Consider the following 22,698-nt stretch of genomic DNA (forward strand, 5'->3'; position numbering starts at 1 on the left):
AACTAGTTCATTTTATCATAAATGGGGATCTGAAGATCACTTATTCGGTAAAAGAGAGTAGGAGGATGTTAGTTAATGTAACAAATTTCACAAGTTTGATATGTTATTTATTAGATGTATTTTCCCTCTGCTTGTCTGCCAAGTTGGCCAGAACAGTTTGCCATTTAGTATAGGCTGGTTTAGTAGAAAATGTATCTTGATTTTGGATTTGAGGTCCACCTGTCACCAAACCATGTGTGTTCAAATAAGCATTTAACGTTTACCGGTATATCGGGTGCTGACAGGCGTCAGACAGAGAGGGGAATTTTGTTCGCTGTTATTCTTTGCCTTAAAACAGAGATGGCCAAAACACCCCATGTTCCTGGAAACTAAAGGACAAGCCTTGTGGTGCTGATTGCAGTGAAAACATTAGAAATTAGAAGAAGTCCAAACAAACAGGGTCAGGTACAGTAATTATAACACAAAGATTACATATTCTTTTAAGGACAAAAACAAAAGCAAAATTATCTTCATAAAATCATACAGACTTACCTTTAATGAGCCATCCATAGAGGAACTGGCTAAATACCGATCATCTGGTGAATATCTGCAATGGTAGACAGATTCTATGTGCCCAATAAGAGTGTTATGGCAATAGTTCTTCTCAGAATTCCACAGCTGCAAAATCAAAACACGTTTGGATACATCCATTTATATTTAAGGCATTTATTTGATTTTCACAATATGCAGAGGACACTCCAGCAGTGTTGTTCTACCCAAACATTGTTGGACTACAATCCACATAAATTCCCAACATATTATCAAGGATTAAAGCATGCTGGGAATTGTAGAATAGTAATTCCAGAGCTATAGCTGACTATGCTGCATGCAACTGAGTTAAATGCAAATTGTTTGCCATTTTTCAGGCCAAAAATGCAATGCACATTAGGAGGTGCATTTATTGGGTCAAATGCACCTTTATCACTATTATTATAATTTTGTCTCAAATGAGACAATAATCTTTAAATAAACAGTTTTGTATTTTTAAAAAACAATATAAAATCACCTTTTTGGTATGCAGATATTTTCTGTATTAAAATATTTTACCACCAATACCCATACATATATTCTTTACATTTCAGAGCACAATATATGTAAGGAGTAATGTACCCAGTATTATAAAATATAAATATATTACACATAACCCAACAATTTTACAATCAGGTCAATGGTTTGATATATCAAATTATGAGGCAAGCATTTCGATCAAGTTAAACTTTATTACATGGAGCAAAAACTGCTCAGCATGCACAATATTTTTGGAGGGGGCACACTATGTCCTTTCCTCGGTTTGGTATGGGCCCAAATCCAAAAATTAAGAATTAGGTGCATTCTTAAATTGTGTATCAGCTCCCAGAGCAGTATGGGCTTAATAAGCCACCTTCTACTTACTCAGTCTTCTGTACTGCGTAGTCAAGTTAATAAACTGCTGTCTTTAACATGCCATTTAGCTAAGTGCTGCTTAATGAATTGGAGTAAAATAAATGTCAAATACTAATTAGCAGCATAAATGTTCTGATTTTGTATGCTATAAACAAACAGTTCATTTTTGAAAAACAGAATTATTTAGTGGTCTAAAAGATCTATACTGTATGTAAGCTTATATGGTGGTCAAGGGAAACTGTATTCTATCAAAGTGCATGATAATTATTTGTGATGCCTTGAAAAGAAGAAACACCCTCCTCTGAATACTTTGAGAACGAACAGGCTTGTTCTAATTATTTCTACTTTTGTGATACTGGCAATGCAAATGATGCTGCACAGTAATTACAGGCAACATTAGTGTACGCCCCAATGAGCAAACTAATTATGGGGAAAATAGTGAAAAAATAGTCAGCTTAGATAGCACTGCTAATCCTTCTGGGGGATGAGGCAAGTTATTTGTTGATTTGTCAGATTTAGATTTGTCAGTTTTTTTCTGATACATATAATTATCTTTACAGCCAAAGTGGGGCTTGAATGAATGAGCAAAATGATTGATAAAGCTGATCTTTTGCCAGATCATACATAAAATTATGCTGGCAACATATCTGAATAGGAAAGAAATACTCTACATTAGCCATGCTGTGATTCACATACCTTGATTAAGCAGTCATTGGAGCATGTGGCAAGCAGTGGTGCAGAGAGGCCGTTGGTGAACTGGCAGCAGTTGACTTGTTCTATATGCTCTTCATACACTCTTAAGGGTTTTCCTGTCTTGGCATTCCAAATCTGAAAATGCAAATTAATGACTAAAAGCATAGGTTATATGAATGTATAATAATGATAATTCAAATCCCACAGTTAATCAACGAGATTCTAGTAAATTAAGGGGCAGTTCACCTTTACAAAACATATTGGGGGTCATTGACTTTTCCCCAGGCACAAGTGTTATGGCGCCAATCAGCGTAAGAGCACACCCCTTAGTACTCATCTTACAAGTAATTGCCCCCCCTGGGAATGGCATACTCTGCTCCACGTGTTGGCTTACAAACTGCAGCTTCACAAAGCACAAGCCAGTCCAGCCCTGCTCCATTGCAGCCTGAGTATCCTGCCCTTTGCTTATTTGCTCATCCAAATGATGCACAAGTTAGGGGTCAGGTAGGGGGCAGGGCAATATGTTTTGTGAACTTGAACTGCCCCTTTAAGCACAACAATCCTGCTCAAATTGAAGTTTAGTTGTATGTACTTTCCATTCATTGGGTGAGCTGCGTTTCTTTGCACATCATAAACCACAAGACAGTAAATTATGAGGGCATAATTTTCTATGTGTGCATACTATTGTATCCATGGTATATGGTAATGCCTAGTTGGGAAGTATAAAGTACTGTGGGTGAGAATTTATACATTAGAGATAGGATGAAATATACATATTTTCTCATCTGTATATACCAAATGTACTCTGCTGTTTTAAGTGAGGAGCCCAGAGTCTAAGTCTTGCTACCCTCCATTGATAAGCCCTTTAGTTCTCCTTTTAGTCTTATATAAGAAAGAATCCCCAAGTTTGGTTGTGCTAAAATGTACGCAAAATGTACTTGCCCAACAACAAAGCGCCTTCTCTGATAAGTTGTGAGCAAGTGTGCCTATTTGATACTCTAAACCCTGGAATTGCCAAAACCCAGGGTACCCACAGCAGGTTGTAGCAATAGTCACAATAGACTTTCACATGCTATTGGGGTTTCAATGCCATCCAGTGGAAGTGACGCAATTCCCACTCTGAAAATGTCAGTCACAAACAGCACCTGATTTGTAAAAATGCAAATGAGCAATTGTGTTCATTTGACGCATTAGCAACAAAGCATTCAGCTGCAATAACACTGGAAATCTGGGAAAGAAATGCTAGATTGTTTAAAAAATACATGATGATTAGTATCTGATCACAATTATACACTGCACAAATGAGCCTTGTAGTTTACAGAAAATAACTAAGCATAAACAAGTAATGTGTCAGTTTTATCTCAAATGTATAAAGGCTAATATGAAGACAGAATCTATTTTGTACACATAAGAATAGTGCTGTCATACTGATTATTTAATGTAAAAAATATACATATATATGTGCAATTTCCTCTTTACATTATTGGTTTAATTATGCATTTGTGTGTTGAAAGCAGATAGATATTGTAAGGAGTCTTTAATTTATAGGCAGAGTTATAACTGTGCCCAAAACACTCACCTTTACTTTCCTGTCTGCCGAACAGGTGGCAAGAAGCTTTTCATCTGCAGAAAATGCACAACACAGCACTTCATCATCATGTGCTTCTATTTCAAGGAGTTTTTCCCCTGTTTCACTCTTGAACACCTAGAACAGAGAACAAAAATTCTGGTTTTGTGGAGCCTAAAAAAGACTAATCAACAGTTCAACCAGCATATACATTTCACTGTTTCTATGTTTTGGTGGCTCTTTATTACAGTTTCTTAAACGTGCAGGGAAGATTCTGCCAATAAACCATTTGTAGCTAGATAGCTGTCAAAAAAACATCAACATTTCAACATTTAATATACACAATACATACAAAATGATAGTTAAACTACCTGTAAAGTTTTATCAGCTCCACAAGAAGCAATTCTTTGTCCATCAGAAGAAAAGCATGCATGGAAAACAGCATCTTTATGTGGACGAACAACTAAAGTTGGCAGGTTCTTCATACTTTGCTTGTTTCTAGAAAGCAAAAAGACTTCATCTCATTTATTGTTGTGTTAATTTAGGGTGTTGCAAGTAGAACTGATCCACAGTATTTAAGTATACAACAGCAAAAAACAATACATTTTAGAAGAACCAGTTGTACATTAATACAGGTATGGGACCTGTTATCGAGAATGCTTGGGACCTGGGGTTTTCCAGATAAGGGATCTTTCAGTAATTTGGATCTCCGTAACTTAAATCAGCTAAAAATCATTTATATATTGAATTTTTTTTGCCTCTTAGTTGGGATCAAGTACAAGGTATATGCACAAACTCACATCCAGTTGACATAGAGCGCTCCAGATTGGAGTTCTTCTTTGGCTTGCAGAATAGCTTGCTTGTAGACTTCTGAGTCTTCAGCCTGACCAAGGCCCAGCTGCACAATACTAACGTCCGGATTCGACCCAAGAAGATGACCATTCACAGCAATAAATTCTTGAAAATGTTCTCGGGCTTTTGCATTCTGTGATAACCAAAAGGAATGGAAAATTAACTTATAATAAAAGATGCCCAAAACAACATATTACCATGTACCCATATACAGAATAAAGTAAAAAGTTTATCGAAAAGTGCACTTTTTTTATATTTTTTTATTTTACACACAAAAAATAATTTTGATTTAAAGGAAAAGTAACACTAACATTTTTTAAGTAAAAAATCTATTCTACCCTGCTCCAATATTTGCCCTATCCTGCAAACCATTTAGTGTTTTGAATGCTTTATTAGAAAAAAACTAAAACTTGGCTTCCGGTCATTTGAAATAAGGCGATACAGCGAAGGAAGGAGCAGCATCCACTATGAGACGATCGATTGATCGAGCCTAGCCTTCCTTCTGTATAGGAAGGACTCAAGCATTCAAAATACTAAGTGGTTTGCAGGATAGGGCAATTGTTGGTGCAGGGTAGAATAGATTTTTTACTTAAAGGAGAAGGAAAGGCTAAGTCACTTGGGGGTGCCAAAATGTTAGGCACCCCCAAGTGACTTTAATCGCTTACCCTGTACCCCGGGCTGGTGCCCGTTAGGAGAAAACAGCACCAGCTCGGGGTACCTGTAGCGGAGCGCTTCCTCCTTCCTGCTTCGTTTTGCCGGGTCACCAAGACCGGCGCATGCGCAGTAGAGTGAAAAGCCGACTTCTGTTAAAGTTCAACTTTTTCACTCTACTGCGCATGCGCGCGCAAACGAACAGGGGCACCAAACAGGGGCACCAGCCCGGGATAAAAGGTAGGTGATTTAAGTCACTTGGGGGTACCTAATATTTTGGCACCCCCAAGTGACTTTGCCTTTCCTTCTCCTTTAAAAAATTTTAGTGTTACTTTTCCTTTAAAAGATGTATTTAGTTGCTAATGCAGGACAGACTTGCCTATTTAACTTAAAGAACATGTAAACCCCACACACAAAAATTTAATGAGTGAACCTCTTTTAAATCTTCAATACCTGCCACACTGGCTGTCCAGAGGTTAATAGTAAGGCTGCAAAATCTCCTTAATAACTTCGATTTCCTTCTCCTCCTGTAACCCACTCGGCCCCCTCCCTCAGTAATTTACTTTGATTTCTGGCTTGTGGGCATGCTTCATTGTTCTAAGCTCAGATTACTAAACAGGCCCTCCAGTCTAGCAGGCAGTAAAGAGAGGGCATTGCTGGTTCCCATAGAAACTCAGCTCTAGTTGTCTGCTTCAATTTTTTTCTCCTAACCTCCTCTTCTGAGCTCAGCTTAAACAAAGCAGAACTTTTATCAGAGACAGTTGTGCCTGTGTGAGCCTGTATTCTTGATGAAATCTATGCTGAATAATGGTCTGTGTGTGCATGCTGTTTGCAGATTTAAATGTATCTGATTATGTATCAGAGGAAAAATGGCCACAGGTTGAAAGCTACTATTTGCTTTAGGAAAATGTGATGGTGCTAGCAAACAGAGGGGATATATGCAGTACAAATAATGTCATTTGTGTCGGGGAGACATGCCCAACTGATATACACTGTAGGCAAATGTAGGCTTTACATGTCCTTTAACAAAATACCCAAAGTTCCTTTGCAATAATGTAAATCACTGGTGTAAAAACATAAACACTAAGGGGCACATTTACTAACCCACGAACTGGCCGAATGCGTCCGATTGCGTTTGTTTCGTAATGATCGGTATTTTGCGATTTTTAGGAAAATTGTCGCGCCTTTTTCGTAGCCATTCCGAAAGTTGCGCAAAATGTTGCGATTTTTTCGTAGCGTTAAAAAGTCGCAACTTTTTCCGCAGCTTTCGCGCCGAGTACGAAACATTCGGATTCATTCAAGCTTCAGTATGGTGACTTTTCTTGGGCCAGGTTGGAGCTGCAGGGTGCCATTGAGTCCTATGGGAGGCTTCCAAAATCATGCTAAGTCTGAAAGTTTCACCTGCCGCTTACGAGCGCTCAATACGAAAAAGTCGCGACAAGATACGAGCGAATCGTAATGGCTACGAAAAACTCGTGTTTTTTCGCGCAAGTCGTAATGGCTACGAAAAACTCGCGTTTTTTCGCGCAAAATCGTATTGGTAACGAAAAAGTCGCGCCAATTTCCGAAAAGTCGTAAAGGCGCCGAAAAAAATCGCAAAAAATACAAAAAGTCGCAAAATGTTCGTTTTCCAATCGGAATTTTTCCAATTCGGATTCGTGGGTTAGTAAATGTGCCCCTTAGTCTGCTGCCTGTAGTAGCTTGAAGTTGCCTCTGGGTGCGCATGTTCAAAGCGTTTGCATGTGATTCACTGGGTACCAGGTCTGGTGCACCTACTGACACAACCTGCTGTGAGATTACTGGCAGGTTGGTGAAAGCTCCAGGGTTCCCCAATGTTAGTTAGGTGCATTGGTGTACCATTCATTTTAAGAGGAAGGGTTGTCACTCGTGAAAGTGCAGGAGTGTGTTTGGACTCAAGGATCCTAATGAATTGTATGAATATGCCCTCTCCATTGCATCGATTTTAAATAACGTTAAGTGCATTACTCTGCAGTGCCCTTAGTAGCAGTTCTGATTTTTGTTTTTTTGCACTTTGAAGTAATCACAATTTAGCTAGTTATAGTATATAAAACTGTACCTGATTATCAAGAATATTCCGATACTGTACAAACTCATGAATGAGGTGGGCTGTCCCAAATAATTCTGTTTTAGCTTTTAACCAATTCAGGGAAAACAAGAGTGAGCAAAGATCCTGAAAGAAAAAAACTTAGATTTAGCAATTCTTAGTAATACATTATCTGTCTTACCGTTCTAATGAACTTAATAATTATTGTTTTCTTGTGTTGTTTTGCAGTGACAAAAACATTCAAACTACTGAAGAATTAGAGAGAACACAGTGAATTTACCTACTTGGTGCATATTGGCTTTGGCCATGTGGTAAGCAAGGTAATGATACCAATACACAGAATCCTCTTGATCCACAGCAGGTGATTTACTTGAATAGTGTTTTTTATATTGGTCAACAAGTTTGGAGTGAAGGACCTGAAACAAATAAATACATTTTATAAGTAGCAAGAAATTCTTACAATTTTATCGAATATCTCCTTCTCTTGTTATCTATCATCAAAATATACCGTACAAACAAGCAGAATGTAAATGCAGGGAATGAAAAAATGTATTGCAGTTTTTCCATTTTACACTAGCACCAAACTAAAAGCCATATACCCCAGCATTTAGCCCAAAGTGAAAGCTGACACGTATATTATTCATTATTGCCTAAAAGATTAGGGGGATATTCACTTGTGCTAACATCAACATATGCCATTGTTTTATACTATTCTAAACCCAGACAGCAAAGAACTTTTTTATAAAAAGTTAGATATGCTGTGTATAAAATGGCGACACAAAATTACTTTTTAAAAAGCTTTTTTTCAAAGGCAACACCTCTTATTATACCAATATTTTACATACAGATACACATTCCTAAAAAATAATTACACAGATTTAAAAATTCTGCATGATTTAAACTGACATGCCATGCCATTAAAGTGGCAATATGTGCTTTGATAAAAGGACTTAAATAGTTCAATGATTGCTTTTTAATGGTAGATGCCCATCAGGTCTGGACTGGGATTTAAAATAGGCCCTGGCATTTGAACTACACATAGGCCCAAATAGGCCCCCACTAGCCCAATAAATAGTGACTGTCAATGGCATCTTACAGCAGCCCCTCTGGCATTTGCCAGAATCCAGAGATTGACAGTTTGGGCCTGACGTCCATCATAATAAAGAAATTTAAAACATCAGGATTGCACCAAATAAGTCCTTACAGTCAGTCGGTCCCGATTCCTCTCTGTAAGATAATCCAGTTGGAGATCATGTAAATAGTATGAATAGGACTTTCCATTACGATCACAGTATACTAAGGACTTGTTGACAAACTCCTGCATCATGTCTTCCACATCTTCACGTTCCATGTCCCATAAGATACACAGAACCTGAAAGATTGACGGATTCCAGACTAAGTACAGGTATGGGATCCCTTAATCGAAAAACCCATTATCCAGCAAGCATCAAATTAAAGGAACACCACCTCCCATACAGTCCATTTGAACAAAAAATTCTAATGTATTTTAATGATTTCCTTTTTCTCTGTAATAATAAAACAGTGCCTTGTAATTAAGCTACAATTAATCCATATTGCTGACAAAACAACCATATTGGTTTTTTTTTATGTTTAAATGTTTTTTAGCTGGTTTAAGGTATGGAAATCCAAATTATGGAAAGATCCCTTATCAGAGCGGTAAACCAACCCCATATCATAAGGGAGATAATGATCCAGTCCCTTTTTTTTAGGCTTGAATTCCTTTACACACTAAACGATAACATGATATAAGGTATCAAAAGGCCTGAAGTGAATCATTATTTCCCTCATGACATAAGGTTGGTTGAAAGCTTTGCCTTATCCAGAAAACATCAGGTCTTGAATATTTTGGATAATAGATCCCACACCAGTACTACATTTTCCATCAAAGACCATACAAATATGTATACCATGTGGGCAACTGAAGACTATACTATACCTATAGTATAAAGCCCCACATCAGAGGTACACTGCAATAAATGTCATGTATCACTAGCTTAAGGCTAATGGCACGTGGGGCAGTTTCTCTCCAAACTTTAGCTGGGAAATTTTAGCTAAAAATCCCTGTGCACCTTTTACTGGCCGGTGCAGAGAGTTCCAATACAATGCCGTCTATAAGATCGCTGTCTGGCACTTTCCATTACAATCAATGTAATTTTATCAAAAAGTTTGAATATTTGCCCCATGGTTAAAATGCTACTATTGTCTCAATAGCTTTTAAAATGAGAATGTTACAAAAGTCTAAAAATAAGTGCTAGATATCTAATACAATTGATCCAATTAAAAAAATTAATTGATAATAAATTGTTCCTTTTAAATGTGTGCATGGAAATATTAAGGTTTTGATTTCTCAATAGCACCTGTGTGGGAACTTTCACATCCTTTTCTATAATGGAGAAATCATTGTAGTACTCTTTAAAGTCTTCTTTTAGATTATCCACACTTATTGACATTGCTTCGTCGAGAGCCTCGTAATCATAGGAGGAAGACTTCCTTATTCTTTTAAATTGCTTTCTCTTTAGCTGAGTGAGGTAGAAATCCCAGCGGGTGGGAAATTCCCGTAGCAGAGCTCCAATCAGAGATACTACAAGAGGAGAACCTAAGAAAAGTAGGGAATAATGAAAAGGTCAAGTAAAATTGATTTAATATTAGATAATCTGCAGGATGTTTGTGGCTGTAGCTTAAACCCTTTGCCAACAAGGAATACAGTTAAACATGGACTTCTTAAGTTAAAATAAACTCAGTCAAGGATTTTTTTGAATATAATATCCCTCATTTAACAATATACCATGTTACCACTTGTTGTCACTATGTCATCAACCATAGTGACAGGTATTGTGAATGAGGTGCAACATGCAACAAAATAGATGCCAAGGAGCCCTTTACTTAACTCCTGCCTTGAAGCACTCTTTAAGATCAAGGGTTTTTTTGCACTTAGCACAAAGAAATTTCTTTGAATTGTGCAGAAATGGAAAGTGCGAAAGAAGTTACCCAGTGGCTACTGGTGGCCATGTTAGTTAAATGTGATTTGTATCAGGAAACACAATTCTCTGTAGTATTGGTACTTGGAGAAGATTTATTATAGATTAGGTAAAGGAATCCAAACAATTGACAGCAGTTTGAACTTGTTTCCTATTTAACAACATGGTAATCAGGAAAGTGTTAATGCATTTATCAAAGCAGATAGATGTGTTGATTTGTCAGAATGTGTTAAATTGCTTTGAGCAGTTGAACGCATTAATTTTCCCTGGGAGTCAGTACTTAGCACAACTCAGCTCCAGAGAAACCTTCCAGATCCTAGTTAATCCTACCAGAAAATTGCATGAGGGAAGAAAGGATTCTGACTAGAAGAAACTAGTAAATAATTTGTGGCTAACTATTATTACTGCTCAGTAAAATGCACCAATTATTTATGAATTGTCCATATTGTTTGCATGAAGTAGAAGCAGGGCCGGGGAAGAGTCGGTACGGTTGTGCTGGGCTTGCAGAAATCTCCTTCCAAATGGGGGCCTGGCCATCTGGCCATGTCGTGAATGTACCACATATTGCATAAATTACATACTGTATAAAGTCACGCCAAAACCTAAGCAATTTATGTAACTGCCTAGAGACTTAAGTAGCTTGCTTAGAAACTTACATGATTGTGTATCAAGCAAAAGACAGTGCTGAGAAGCTTAACAGGGGCAGGCAGGGGTAAACACCACTGACCACTACATAAAAACTTAATACCAAGGTTAGCAAGTATGTAAACCTGTTGACTCATTAATAATGCAACTGTAATGTTCATTTTGCACACATATGGGGCGTGACCAAAATTTTGGTGCTGTGCATTTGTGTTCATGGGGGCCCATATAAATAAACTTTTATGGGGCACCAAATTTTCTAAAGATGGCCCAAGGTAAGGGGAAACTTTGTGACCTGTGAAATGATGCTGGAATTCTTGGAAAAATAATGTCTGCAGGTAAAAAAACATGGCAAATGACACGCGTTTTGTACTCTGCACACTCTTAGCATATGGTGCCCAATGTGTATGTGCAAGACTAAAAACATTATTATCACTAAACTAATTAATGTAGGTAGCACTATATAAGCCCCTCAAACCTTGCAGGGTTAAAACTTACAAGAGGGGCATTAAAATAAAAAATCTGTTTTCAGGATGGGTACAAGGGTAGTCATGCAGTGGTGAGTAAATAGTACATAAAATGATTTTTTTTTTGTTTTGTTTTAAATATGATTTAAAGGACGCCATAAAAATCATAAGCTATATTTTCTACATTATTAAATAAATATTACAGATAAACTGTCTTTAACTGTAATTGTTAAATTGTAAAATCAATCATTTGATATGCCAACCAACTACTCATGTTAGGTTACATCAGATCTTAAGACTAACATTTATGTTACTACCACAGAACCTGTAAAATTGTTACTTACCTTTGGACTCTTTAATTATGTTATGGGCCTGGGATGGCAGTGCTTCTGCTTTTATATTCAGGAAGCGTGAGAGTATTTCAAGGCCTTTTGAATGCTCAAGCTCACTGTCTACATGAACAGCCTCCTTAAAGCCTTTAGGGGGGTAAAGCATTTAGTTATACTTCAGTGGAAAAAAGAAAATATAGATAGCCCTTTCAGCTACATAAAATATTGTCCAATTATATTAGACATGAATTTCCCTATTTTATTACTTCATTATTGTTATTTATTAACATAATAAAATAACATTTTAAAAATGTAGTGTTTGGTTGAATTATATATTTATCGGTTTATTGGTGCTAGCCCCCAAATTAGTGATTTGGCTAATCAAATGGTGCACCCGGGTCCTAGTGATGCCTCCTGCTGCCACATGTATGGGCTTAGCAGCAAACCTAAATTATATGGCTGTGCTTAGATGTAGCAACTTGTCTAATCATCTTGGAATGTGAATGTGAAATTAGAATATGACCATGTGACCAAAATGAGCTATTGTCATATTTACTAAGAGTTGGTCCCCCACGGGAAGGGGGGGGGGGGGAAGAACAGTAAGTAGCACAGTGGTTATCACCAAACATGCACTGATGCATTTGCAGGTAACTATAGCAGGTCCTTGGCTACTTCTAGTACTTCCTAGTCACCTATAATTCATGGCAAACCCATGAGGTTTCGCTGCAACTACAAGTAATGTATCTTAGTAACAGTAAGTGAAGTCCAAGACCCTGGGCAAACTAAGACACATTAACTGCATGAATGAAAGCAGGGGAAACAAACATGACCTGTTAGAATACAGGCACGGAACCGGTTATCCAGAATTCTCGGGACCTGAAGTCTATTAAATAATAATTTAAACATTATAAAACCCAATACTATTATTTTGCCACCAATATGGATTCATGTAACTTAGCTACTATCAATGTTTAATGTTTAGTTAACGAATCTATTATTTACACCGATTTTAAGCACATTCGTGTAAAGGAAAAAAAAATATTACCGTATATACTCGAGTATAAGCCGAGTTTTTCAGCTCCCAAAATGAGCTCAAAAAGGCCACCTCGGCTTATACTCGAGTATATATATTGAACCCCCTCCCCTGGACATACCTATTTTATACGTTAATGATTTATTGAACCCCCACCCCTGGACATTCTGCGTAGGCTGGAGTATATCCGGTAATGATTATTTGAACCCCCTCTCCTGGGCATACCTTCGGGCTTTAACATGCACTCGAACCCCCCCTGGATACACGTGCATGTGCTCCTGCGCCAGCACTCCACACACGAATACATTCTTGCTCGTGCAGTCCCAATTCCTGGACATATGTTCGTGCAAGAAGCGCGACCGCGCCTTCGCCGTAACCCCCGTCGCGCGACGTGCCCCCTGACGTCACGGGGGGGGGGGGTTGGGGGTGCGAGCGAGAGTGAGTGGCCACACGGGAATGCAGTGTCCAGGAGCGGGGACTGTTAGCACGAGCAAGAATGTATTACACCTAAAAAAAATGGAACTCAGATACAAATGCCTTAAACTGTTCAACAACTGAGGTAAATCACACATAGTTTTGCCATTTTAGGATATATATTATATTTTGCTATACAGCAATGTATAACTAATTTCATATGCTGTGTTCAGCATCATTTTCTATTGCAGTTAGGCTTGATTATGTAGTATTCTGTGTTTATTACACTTAGTATTGTAGCTTTTGCTTTGTATTGATTGTTACTGTTCATATAGTTTTTTATGTACACTTTCCATGCTTGATAGTTATTGCTGTAATAGTGTCCGATTAGTGTTTCCTTGTTTCATAGAAAGTATATCAGTGTGGGTGCGGGCATAATCCAAGTACTGTTGTAAGGTGAAATGTGTGCCTATGTACAACTTATAGGTATGGGCCAACTATATACAACTGATTTATAGATAACAATGGGAAATAAATGTTAAAATGTCATTTATATCAAATATTTCATGTATCATATACATGTTAACATTTAAACTCAGCTTGGCATATATTGGCCATACTTCCCACAGGTTTAAAAACCACTCTGCTGAGCACCATAGAACAATTAAAGTGCTGTAAATATTTTGTACTGTGACAGCTGCCCGGAAGGTATTAAACCATACTCCATAACCAGAAGAGAAGCTAACACACACCAATTATATAGCTCCATCATGAAAATATATACACCCCAGATGTCTTATACAATTTAAACAAATTCAAGGAAATTTTACCAAATTCACAAGGCGTGACACCATCCGTCCTGCACAAATTGTTTCCCAAGTGGTGGGAGGAGGCAAGGGGAATTGTACCCAGGAGGTCAGGTAGTGTCGGACTTGTAGGTATTTGTAGGATTTGGAAGATTCTATTTTTGAGGCATAGCACAGGTAATATAAAATCATCAGCTTTTGCAAAATTAAAATGATAACACTTAGATGGCCGGCTGGACAAGTAATCCAGTGCTGCCCTTACTACTCGGACACAGGCTAGTGTGCAGGTGTGTTAAAAGAAATCAATGCCTAGGCTTATACTCGAGTCAATACATTTTTCCAGTTTTCTTAGGTAAAATTAGGTACCTCGGCTTATATTCGGATCGGCTTATACTCGAGTATATACGGTATCTATTTTTGAACAATTCCCATAAAAGACAAGCAAATACTTACCAGGCAGTGAATCAGTCACACTCTTGTCTCTGCTGGTAATGAGCACCCGACACTGAATATCAAAAGCTTTGAGCACCCAAGAATCCCAAACATCATCCAGAACAATGAGGCACCTAGGAATAGTAGCATAACAGTGTCACATGGAGTCCTTTAGGCAAAGTTAAACTCTTGCCCACTTTTAATTTCGGAAGAAAATAATGATTCAGACAAAATTAAGACACTTTTAATTTTGTACAAAAATGATGATTTAGACAAAATGGTGTTTTTTTAATTTCTTACTTTTCAAATTTACAGTCTGAAATATTGCTATTTTATTATAATGTTAAATGACTAGACAGATTAGTGGTATTGCTTACAAAACATTTACTGGTACAAGGATTCAATCAAAAATTCTAATTGTACATACCATACCAAATGACAAACAGGTGCATCCCAGAGCTTACATGGTCCCCATGCTCCGCCCTCCTTATGCGTTTCATGTCAGTGGGCACTTCATCCTCTGATGAGGTGCCCAATGGCTGAAAATGTTCCCAAAATATATGCAGGTCAGAAATTAGAGGGGAGAACAATGGTAATTCAGGAAAGCTGGTGCCTCTAGTTAAGGGAAAAAGGCTGAATCTGTGATGTTCATCAGATGTGAAAATTTCCAGCAACCACAGTAACATTTGGTAATCATAGTTAGCGAGAAGCTGACAGTCCTAATATAAACCCGAAATTATATACTAGTTATTGAAGAGGGTAAAATTATCAAATTACCAAGCTAAACAACCTGCAAGAGGACAGAGGCCTAGGCAAGTACCATCTTGGTCCATAAGAGCCCACAGACATAATGAGGCACCAAACTAGTAGGAGACTGAACATCAAGCCCTCCTGTTCTCTAGGACACTGGTCAGAGAATAGGGGAACAGAGTACACTCAAGATGAAGATGATCAGAACTCAGGGTCAGACTGGGCTGCCGGGACACCAAGAAAATACCCGGTGGGTAACCGCAGCGGCCCAGACCTGACCCTATTGCTGCTTCCTCTGGCCTCCGGTGTCCTCCACTGACACGTTTCACAAACGCATTCAAGGGAGGACGTAGGACAGGGGCCCCTACAGGTGGGGGGTTTAGGGGTGCGCGGCGGAGGATGCGGCCGGAGGAGGTCCCTTGGGGGGTGCGGGGCACCCAGTGGGCCCTGTTCCCCAGTCCGACCCTGTCAGAACTTCATTGGGAGGCTAAGTTATACAACATCATCATCATTTATTTATATAGCGCCACCAAATTATGCAGCGCTTCATACATAAATACCAATCCTCAATCTATTTAATTTAAACAATAGAAAAAAAATTGTATGTATAACATTAAAATCTAACTAAAAGGCATCAGTAGTTTACACTTTATGTTCAGACAATTAGATAGCAATCTGATGGGACTGGAAAACTGTGTCCAAGCTACCCTATTGCAGTGCCCATAAACACACTGATAATCAGGTAGTTAGCCCAAAGCTTACTACTATACTGGTCTAGCTAGTTACAGAAGAAGTTAGAGTGGAAAAATTAAGAATGTGGCTATAGTGAAGCTTCCAAATCAGTGTTCAGTGCCAAAGAAAATAGACTTACCAAAGAAAAAAATCTCATTTATTAAGCACAAAATAAGTATAAAGTACTTTATGCACTATAAGTAACAATAGTACTACTATTTCGCAAACAGTAATTGTTACCTAGGGTACATACGGTTCACCATCAGCCTCAGTCTCTCTCTGGCTTCTTCCGCATTTAATGGAGGTCTCTGTGAATACTTGGCCTCTTGATCTAGGCGGGTGCACAAATTTTGTAGTTTCATCAGGAGCCCGGCTTTGTCTTGCCTTCCAACAGAGACCCAGTGGACTCCTCCAGGAAAACATTCTAGCATTGGGCAAAACCACAGAATTGTTAATTCATGTTTGTGACCTGTGTTCTGACTTCAGTCACATTTTACTGTTGTACTGCAAGTTGGAGTGATATAATCCCCCTCCCAGCAGCCGATCAGCATACCAATGGGAAGATAGCAGTAGATATCAGAATAGCACTTAATAGTAAGAAATCCAAGTCCAGCTTGGGACTCCTCCAGTTACATCAGAGTAGGAGAACCAATAGGAATAGGTTACCTGAAAGCAGTTCTAATGTGTAGCGCTGGCTCCTTCTAAAAGCTCAGACTCAGGCACAATGCACTGAGATGGCTGCCTACACACCTATATTACAACTAAAAAATAATACATTTGTTGTGTTGTGTTCAAGAATAAAATTTTAAATGCTTGAGTAAATTATTTGCTATGTAAACAGTGTGATTTAGAAATAAATAGTAGACCATAAAATTCATGACATTATCCCTCTAATGTCTGACTATTATTTTGTGCTGGTTTCTTGATTTATGGAGAATGCCTTAGTCATGGCAACCACTTGTATGTAAATATAATGCAGATATGCCAAGTAGACAAATTTTTGTGTTACATAATTTATGCAGTCATATTTAAACAGGAGCTGCTGTGAAAATTAAGTATGAGCTTCAGCTCATGGAAATAAGAATTTTTTTAAATACAGGTATGGAACCTGTAATCCAGAATGCTTGGGACCTGGCGTTTTCTGGATAAGGGATCTTTCCATAATTTGGATCTCTGTACCTTATCTCTGTACCTTACCTCTGTGCCTGCTAAAATAATTTAAAAAATAAATAAACCCAATAGGATTGTTTGCCTATTATAGTTTAGTTAGGATCAAGTACAAGGTGCTGTTACTATTAAAGAGAAAATAATTAAAAAACAAAAAACTGAATTGCTTAAAATGTACTCCATGGGAGATGGCAATCACATAATTTGGAACAACTGACTTGGACATGAAGAGAGACAGATTGCTGAGAGGGGAATAGTAAAGAGTAACTTGATTATTTCAGTGGTAGAGAATGGTTTATATTTAGAATGTTTCTTACTTCAATGAGATGAAGGCTATATTAAATGTAATATTCAAGATAGTTTCACTCTAAAGTCCTCATGCATGATGTGCATACAGTATCCTAGTTGCAAAGGACTAAAGTACAAGCTTACTGGGCTAAGGCCAGTGATAAAAGCAGTAATTTTAACTCTTCTCTTCAATGTGGTCAAGTGTATGCATAGTACAGCAGATATTTCTGTATTATGCATTCCCAGGCAATATATGATTGGCACCTGAGATAAATACCTTTATAACAGGTATGGATATTTTAATTAAAAAGAATTGGGATTTCCTATTTAATTTGAAAAGCACTTTTACACTGCTTTTTATGTCTAGATGATGGTCCCCTTTAAAACACAAACAAATAATTCGCTTAGAATCTATTTCCTGTTACAGATTCATTTTAAGATGATCTTTTCATTTAAAAGATTTAAATTCAATTTAACACTGTCCCCCCCAAAACAAACAAATTGATCTATAAAACATTTCCCCCCCATTACGCAAGCTATGGACCCATACCCATAAGCAGTCAGTTTTTACCATTCAGTATTTTGTGGTCTCGAAGTGCTTCTGCAGCCAGGACAGTTTTTCCGCAGCCTGCCATTCCATACACGGTTACCCATCCGGATTCCACACTCAACTTATACAGGCTCTGTTGTATCTTACTGACAAGCTTCAGCCTTGTGACAAAAACAACTGGTCTCTGAGGTACAGCACCCTCACATAGTACTGTTTTAACTAGGATTACAGAAAAGGTGAGCAAAGTGAGATATTAATAACCTTACTAAATAAATATTTTTACATAAAAGAGAAATAAATACATAAATTAACATTATCAAACCCCTTATTGTTAAAAATATCAGTTCAATAGAATGGTTTCAGTAGGGATGCACCAAATCCCTGTTTCGGTTTGGAATTTAGCCAAATCCAAGCCATTTTTAACAGAAATCAGATTGAGACAAATCAAAGAGTCGGGCCAAACCGAATTCAAACCCTATGCATTAGAACAAACTTGGCGCTTCAAGAACACCGCTTCCAACTTTTCCGACATCTTTGAGAACTTCCACTTCTGTGTTTGGATTCGGTTTGATATTCACCCAAATCCATAAAAAGGATTTGTCCGAATACCGAATTAGCGGGTTTGGTGCATCACCAGTTTGAGGATAAACAATACCGAGCTGTGGGTGTGGGTATGTACCCACTAATGCTCCCTTGCGCAGTTGCAATGCCATGTGTACTCAAAATAAAAAAAAATAAACATAGCAGATGAAATTTAATTTGTGCTCTTGGTAAAAAAAAAAAAAAACAACTCTCATTACAATGTATTATTCCTTTTGGAACAGAGGATTGCATTAAAATGTTTTATTTGAAAACAAATACGAGCTAATATACCAAATAGCCCTATTAGTTATAGTTTGTTTAGAAACAGATTTTGCATTAGTGGGGTATAAATTGTGGCCCCTAGGCACTTATTTGCAATGTTTCCTGCAAAATGCAATCTGCAGTTTGTGCTGGATTAAAAATCTTGAGCAAGGTGCACACTGCATGGCTGTTGGGAACAAGGCAACCCTGAACTTCACACAATAAGCAGGTAAATACAGCCTTATGCCAGGCGGCCAAAGGAAAGTTGACATGCCCCCCTATAAATACAGCTCTGCTGGACTCAGGCAGCGATGTATTCACAGGAAGTTGCAGCTCTCTGTGTTCATTTCTTTGCACCCTGTGTTTGATGAATTATCATTGGTCAATATTATATCTATACAACATTTTTTTCAGTTAAAATAAAAAACTGTTATCCCAATGGTTGATTAACAAGCATTAAAACACTACACAATTTCTACTTCAATTTCAAATTCATTTCTACCTTTTAGGGGTCAACGGATCAGTGATAACATACCCCTACTCTAGAAAGCATTGTTATTCATATTTTGCACAGCTAAGTTCTATCATTACTCTATTTTTACCAACATTTTGTGCAATAGACACAATGCCTAGTTCCACCAAATGATTCTCTCTGGCTCTCAACACAAGGGACTTGATGGACATCAGATTTTAATGAAAAAAGTTAAAGAAATGAATCATATTGTGCATTTTGCTAGCATATATAATACATTTATTTAATCTACTCAGGTAGGAAAACTGGTTTTATTTGTGACCAAAATTACTTCTATACATGACCTCAAGGTTATCTTGTGAACTCATAAAACTCCAACTAATACAGTACTTTACCCGTTATACTGATATTAAAAGCAATATATCCTAAAAAACATTAATGGAATACATTTTAACATAATGACAGTTAAAGGGCATTGAAAGAAAGAGGCAAAATGGACTAGTAGAAGTAAGCCTGAGATGAGCATCATTTTCAGGGAAAAAATGTGGTATTAAGCAGATATAACATGACTGAAAATATGGGTTGGTTAAAAGGAAAGCAAATGTAAGAAGGACAAGGACATTGTTAAAGGGGTTGTTCACCTTAAAGTTAACTCTCAGTATGATGTAGGCAGCAGAATTCCTGGACAATTTGAAATTAGTCTTTATTATTTGAAAAACGTTTGATCAGATTTTGTGGGTCAGACACCAATTATCGTATCATTGAAACAGAGAAATGCCACATTACAAGGCCTTTTTGTACTCAGCTTTTTGTGCATGGGTGGAATCAGTGCTCAGCCAATAAGATCATTAGAATGCTCACAATCCATTTCTTAACAAAGACCAAAGCACGTGTCTAGAATTAAATACTCTACATCCATGTTGTTAAGGGTTACATACAATATAATGTTCACAAGTTAAAATGAATATGAGACTTTGCCTTTCTTATTTTAGAATTGAATATTTCTTTAGGCAGATACATCCTTCAATGGGTAGCATTTTTTTTGTCCTTAATACAGTATGATTTGTAATGATTTTATTACATTTAAAGAAATTCCTTTTCTGCAGATACACATATATATTTAGAACGTGCCATAGTACTTGCCTCTGCTAAGGCAAAAACACTCAATCAGCATCCAGTGGTATAAATAGATGTTACTAAGCCCCACATCAAAATCACTTCAGGGCCCCATTAAAAATTTGATAAACTAAAACTGCAGCAGCCAGTGTCTCACTTAAGCATAGTTATGCCCATGGCAGCATCTAGTAGTCACAAATAAATGGTGCTTAAACATGGCAGCTTACTCCTTACTTTAATGCCCATTAAAAGTAAGGGGGCAGTTAGGAGCAGTCCACCTAAAAGGTGATATTCTGTGACAGTTTGCAGTTGGTCTTTGTTTTTAAATTTTGTGCATGTTTTTTTATCCTGCCTCTTTCAAAACTGAAATTTTAAAAAAGCTATTTGTGCAACTGCCCCCAGCAACCACAAAGCAAATTAATTCACAGGATAGATATTTATAGTGTTTAATGTGTTTTATTAGTTATCTTTTCACTTATCTTCCACTCTTGTTTTTGTCTGCTTGCTAGGGTAAGTGGGACCCCAACAAGAGCTGTAGAGAGGTAGATTTACCCTTTAATTTACTAGTTAAAAATGCTCCATAAAACAGCATCACATGTTCATATGATATATAAAGAGGCATGAGAGAAGGAAAAATGTAATAAATTTTACATATGTCAAGACAAGCCTTCTAATACTATATTGTGAAATGCCAACCTACCATATGAAGTAATTCCATTGCTTGAACTCTTGGTACTGTCAGAAAGCTCAGCATTAGCGGCCTCTTTAAGAAGAACAGCAAGGTCTTTGTACCCCTCATGAAGCAAAGCATTATAGAAAGAAACATATGCCTGATTGCTTTTGCCAAGAATTAAATTGATAAGGAAATTTGCTTTGTCCATCTGAGTACGCTGTTGACATAAAGAAAATAAATTTATGAGTTAAAAAAGGGCATGCTTCCAGAAGGGTAGCTCTGCAACAGGCAGACACACTGATTTCTGAACAGGGTGCTGGCCATATTTTGTCAGCTATATGACTGGAACAATACAGCACAGTAATAAATATGTACATGGTTAATGAAGGCTACAATTATTTCTTACATTGTTATCAGAATGAATAGTGCTTAGTACATGTAACACACATGTATTTCATTGGATGCAGCCTATGGAATACACCTATGTGTGCTGCATGTACTAAGCACTATAAAAAGCTGGTATGAGCATACCATAAATCATCCCTAATACACACACACATATATACAGTTAGGTCCATAAATATTTGGACAGGACAACTTTTTTTAATTTTGGTTCTGTACATTACCACAATGTATTTTAAATGAATCAACTCAGATGCAGTTGAAGTGCAGACTTTCAGCTTTAATTCAGTGGGGTGAACAAAACGATTGCATAAAAATGTGAGGCCACTAAAGCATTTTTTTAACACAATCCCTTCATTTCAAGGGCTCAAAAGTGATTGGACAATTGACTCAAAGACTCGTTATGTCATTATCAATTAAGCAGATAAAAGGCCAGGAGTTGATTTGAGGTGTGGTGCTTGCATGTGGAAGATTTTGCTGTGAACAGACAACATGTGGTCAAAGCAGCTCTCCACGCAGGTGAAAGAAGCCATGCTTAAGCTTAAGCTGCGAAAACAGAAACACCCATCAGAGAAATTGCTACAATATTAGGAGTGGCAAAATCTAGAGTTTGGTACATCCTGAGAAAGAAAAAAAGCACTGGTGAACTCAGCAGCGCAAAAAGACCTGGATGTCCATGGAAAACAACAGTGGTGGATGATCGTAGAATCATTTCCATTTCCAACAGCCAACCAAGTGAACACTCTCCAGGGGGTAGGCGTATTGATATTATTATTATTATTATTTATTTATAAAGCGCCAACATATTCCGCAGCGCTGTACAATAAGTTATCCAACTGAATAATAAATTAGGTTAAGAAAGGGAATCTAAAAGTTATATCCCACTGATAGGTCCCGAATCAACATATGAATAAACAGCAAAAATTTCAGTGTTGTTTTTATTCCACTGAAATTTTTGCTGTTTATTCATGTATCGATATCCAAGTCTACCATAAAGAGAAGATTGTGTGAAAATAAATACAGAGGGTACTGCAAGGTGCAAGCCTCTCATAAGCCTCAAGAATAGAAAGGCTAGAATGGACTTTGCTAAAAAAAAGCCAGCACAGTTCTGGAAAAACATTCTGTGGACAGATGAAACCAAGACCAACCTATACCAGAATGATGGCAAGAAAAAAGTATGGAGAAGGCGTGGAACAGCTCATTATCCAAAGCATATGGCTTGGCTTGGGCGTGCATGGCTAACAGTGGCACTGGGACACAAGTGTTTATTGATGATGTGACACAGGACAGAAGCAGCTGAATGAATTCTGAGGTGTTTTCAACCAAGTATTAG

General features: G+C 37.6%; 1 protein-coding gene across 3 annotated transcripts in view; it reads right to left on the reverse strand.

Annotated features, from left to right (window-relative positions):
- Window positions 1-22,698, reverse strand: part of apaf1 (apoptotic peptidase activating factor 1) — a 41,392-nt gene that overhangs the window by 12,978 nt on the left and 5,716 nt on the right. For 2 of the 3 annotated variants that reach the window (XM_012959843.3, XM_031898854.1), the window contains exons 3-16: window positions 20,991-21,180; window positions 17,881-18,078; window positions 16,095-16,278; window positions 14,394-14,506; window positions 11,703-11,834; window positions 9,629-9,867; window positions 8,455-8,622; window positions 7,535-7,666; window positions 7,263-7,376; window positions 4,483-4,667; window positions 4,054-4,180; window positions 3,695-3,820; window positions 2,119-2,250; window positions 532-657 (exon numbers count right to left, since the gene is read on the reverse strand). In XM_012959843.3, coding sequence (XP_012815297.2) covers window positions 532-657; window positions 2,119-2,250; window positions 3,695-3,820; window positions 4,054-4,180; window positions 4,483-4,667; window positions 7,263-7,376; window positions 7,535-7,666; window positions 8,455-8,622; window positions 9,629-9,867; window positions 11,703-11,834; window positions 14,394-14,506; window positions 16,095-16,278; window positions 17,881-18,078; window positions 20,991-21,180 — 2,166 coding nt within the window. Of the gene's footprint in view, window positions 1-531; window positions 658-2,118; window positions 2,251-3,694; window positions 3,821-4,053; window positions 4,181-4,482; window positions 4,668-7,262; window positions 7,377-7,530; window positions 7,667-8,454; window positions 8,623-9,628; window positions 9,868-11,702; window positions 11,835-14,393; window positions 14,507-16,094; window positions 16,279-17,880; window positions 18,079-20,990; window positions 21,181-22,698 lie in introns of those variants that run through there. The other variant, XR_001170298.3, reaches the window with a different exon arrangement.

The sequence above is a fragment of the Xenopus tropicalis genome, chromosome 3 (assembly GCF_000004195.4).
Source record: "Xenopus tropicalis strain Nigerian chromosome 3, UCB_Xtro_10.0, whole genome shotgun sequence".
Classification (NCBI taxonomy): Eukaryota; Metazoa; Chordata; class Amphibia; order Anura; family Pipidae; genus Xenopus; species Xenopus tropicalis.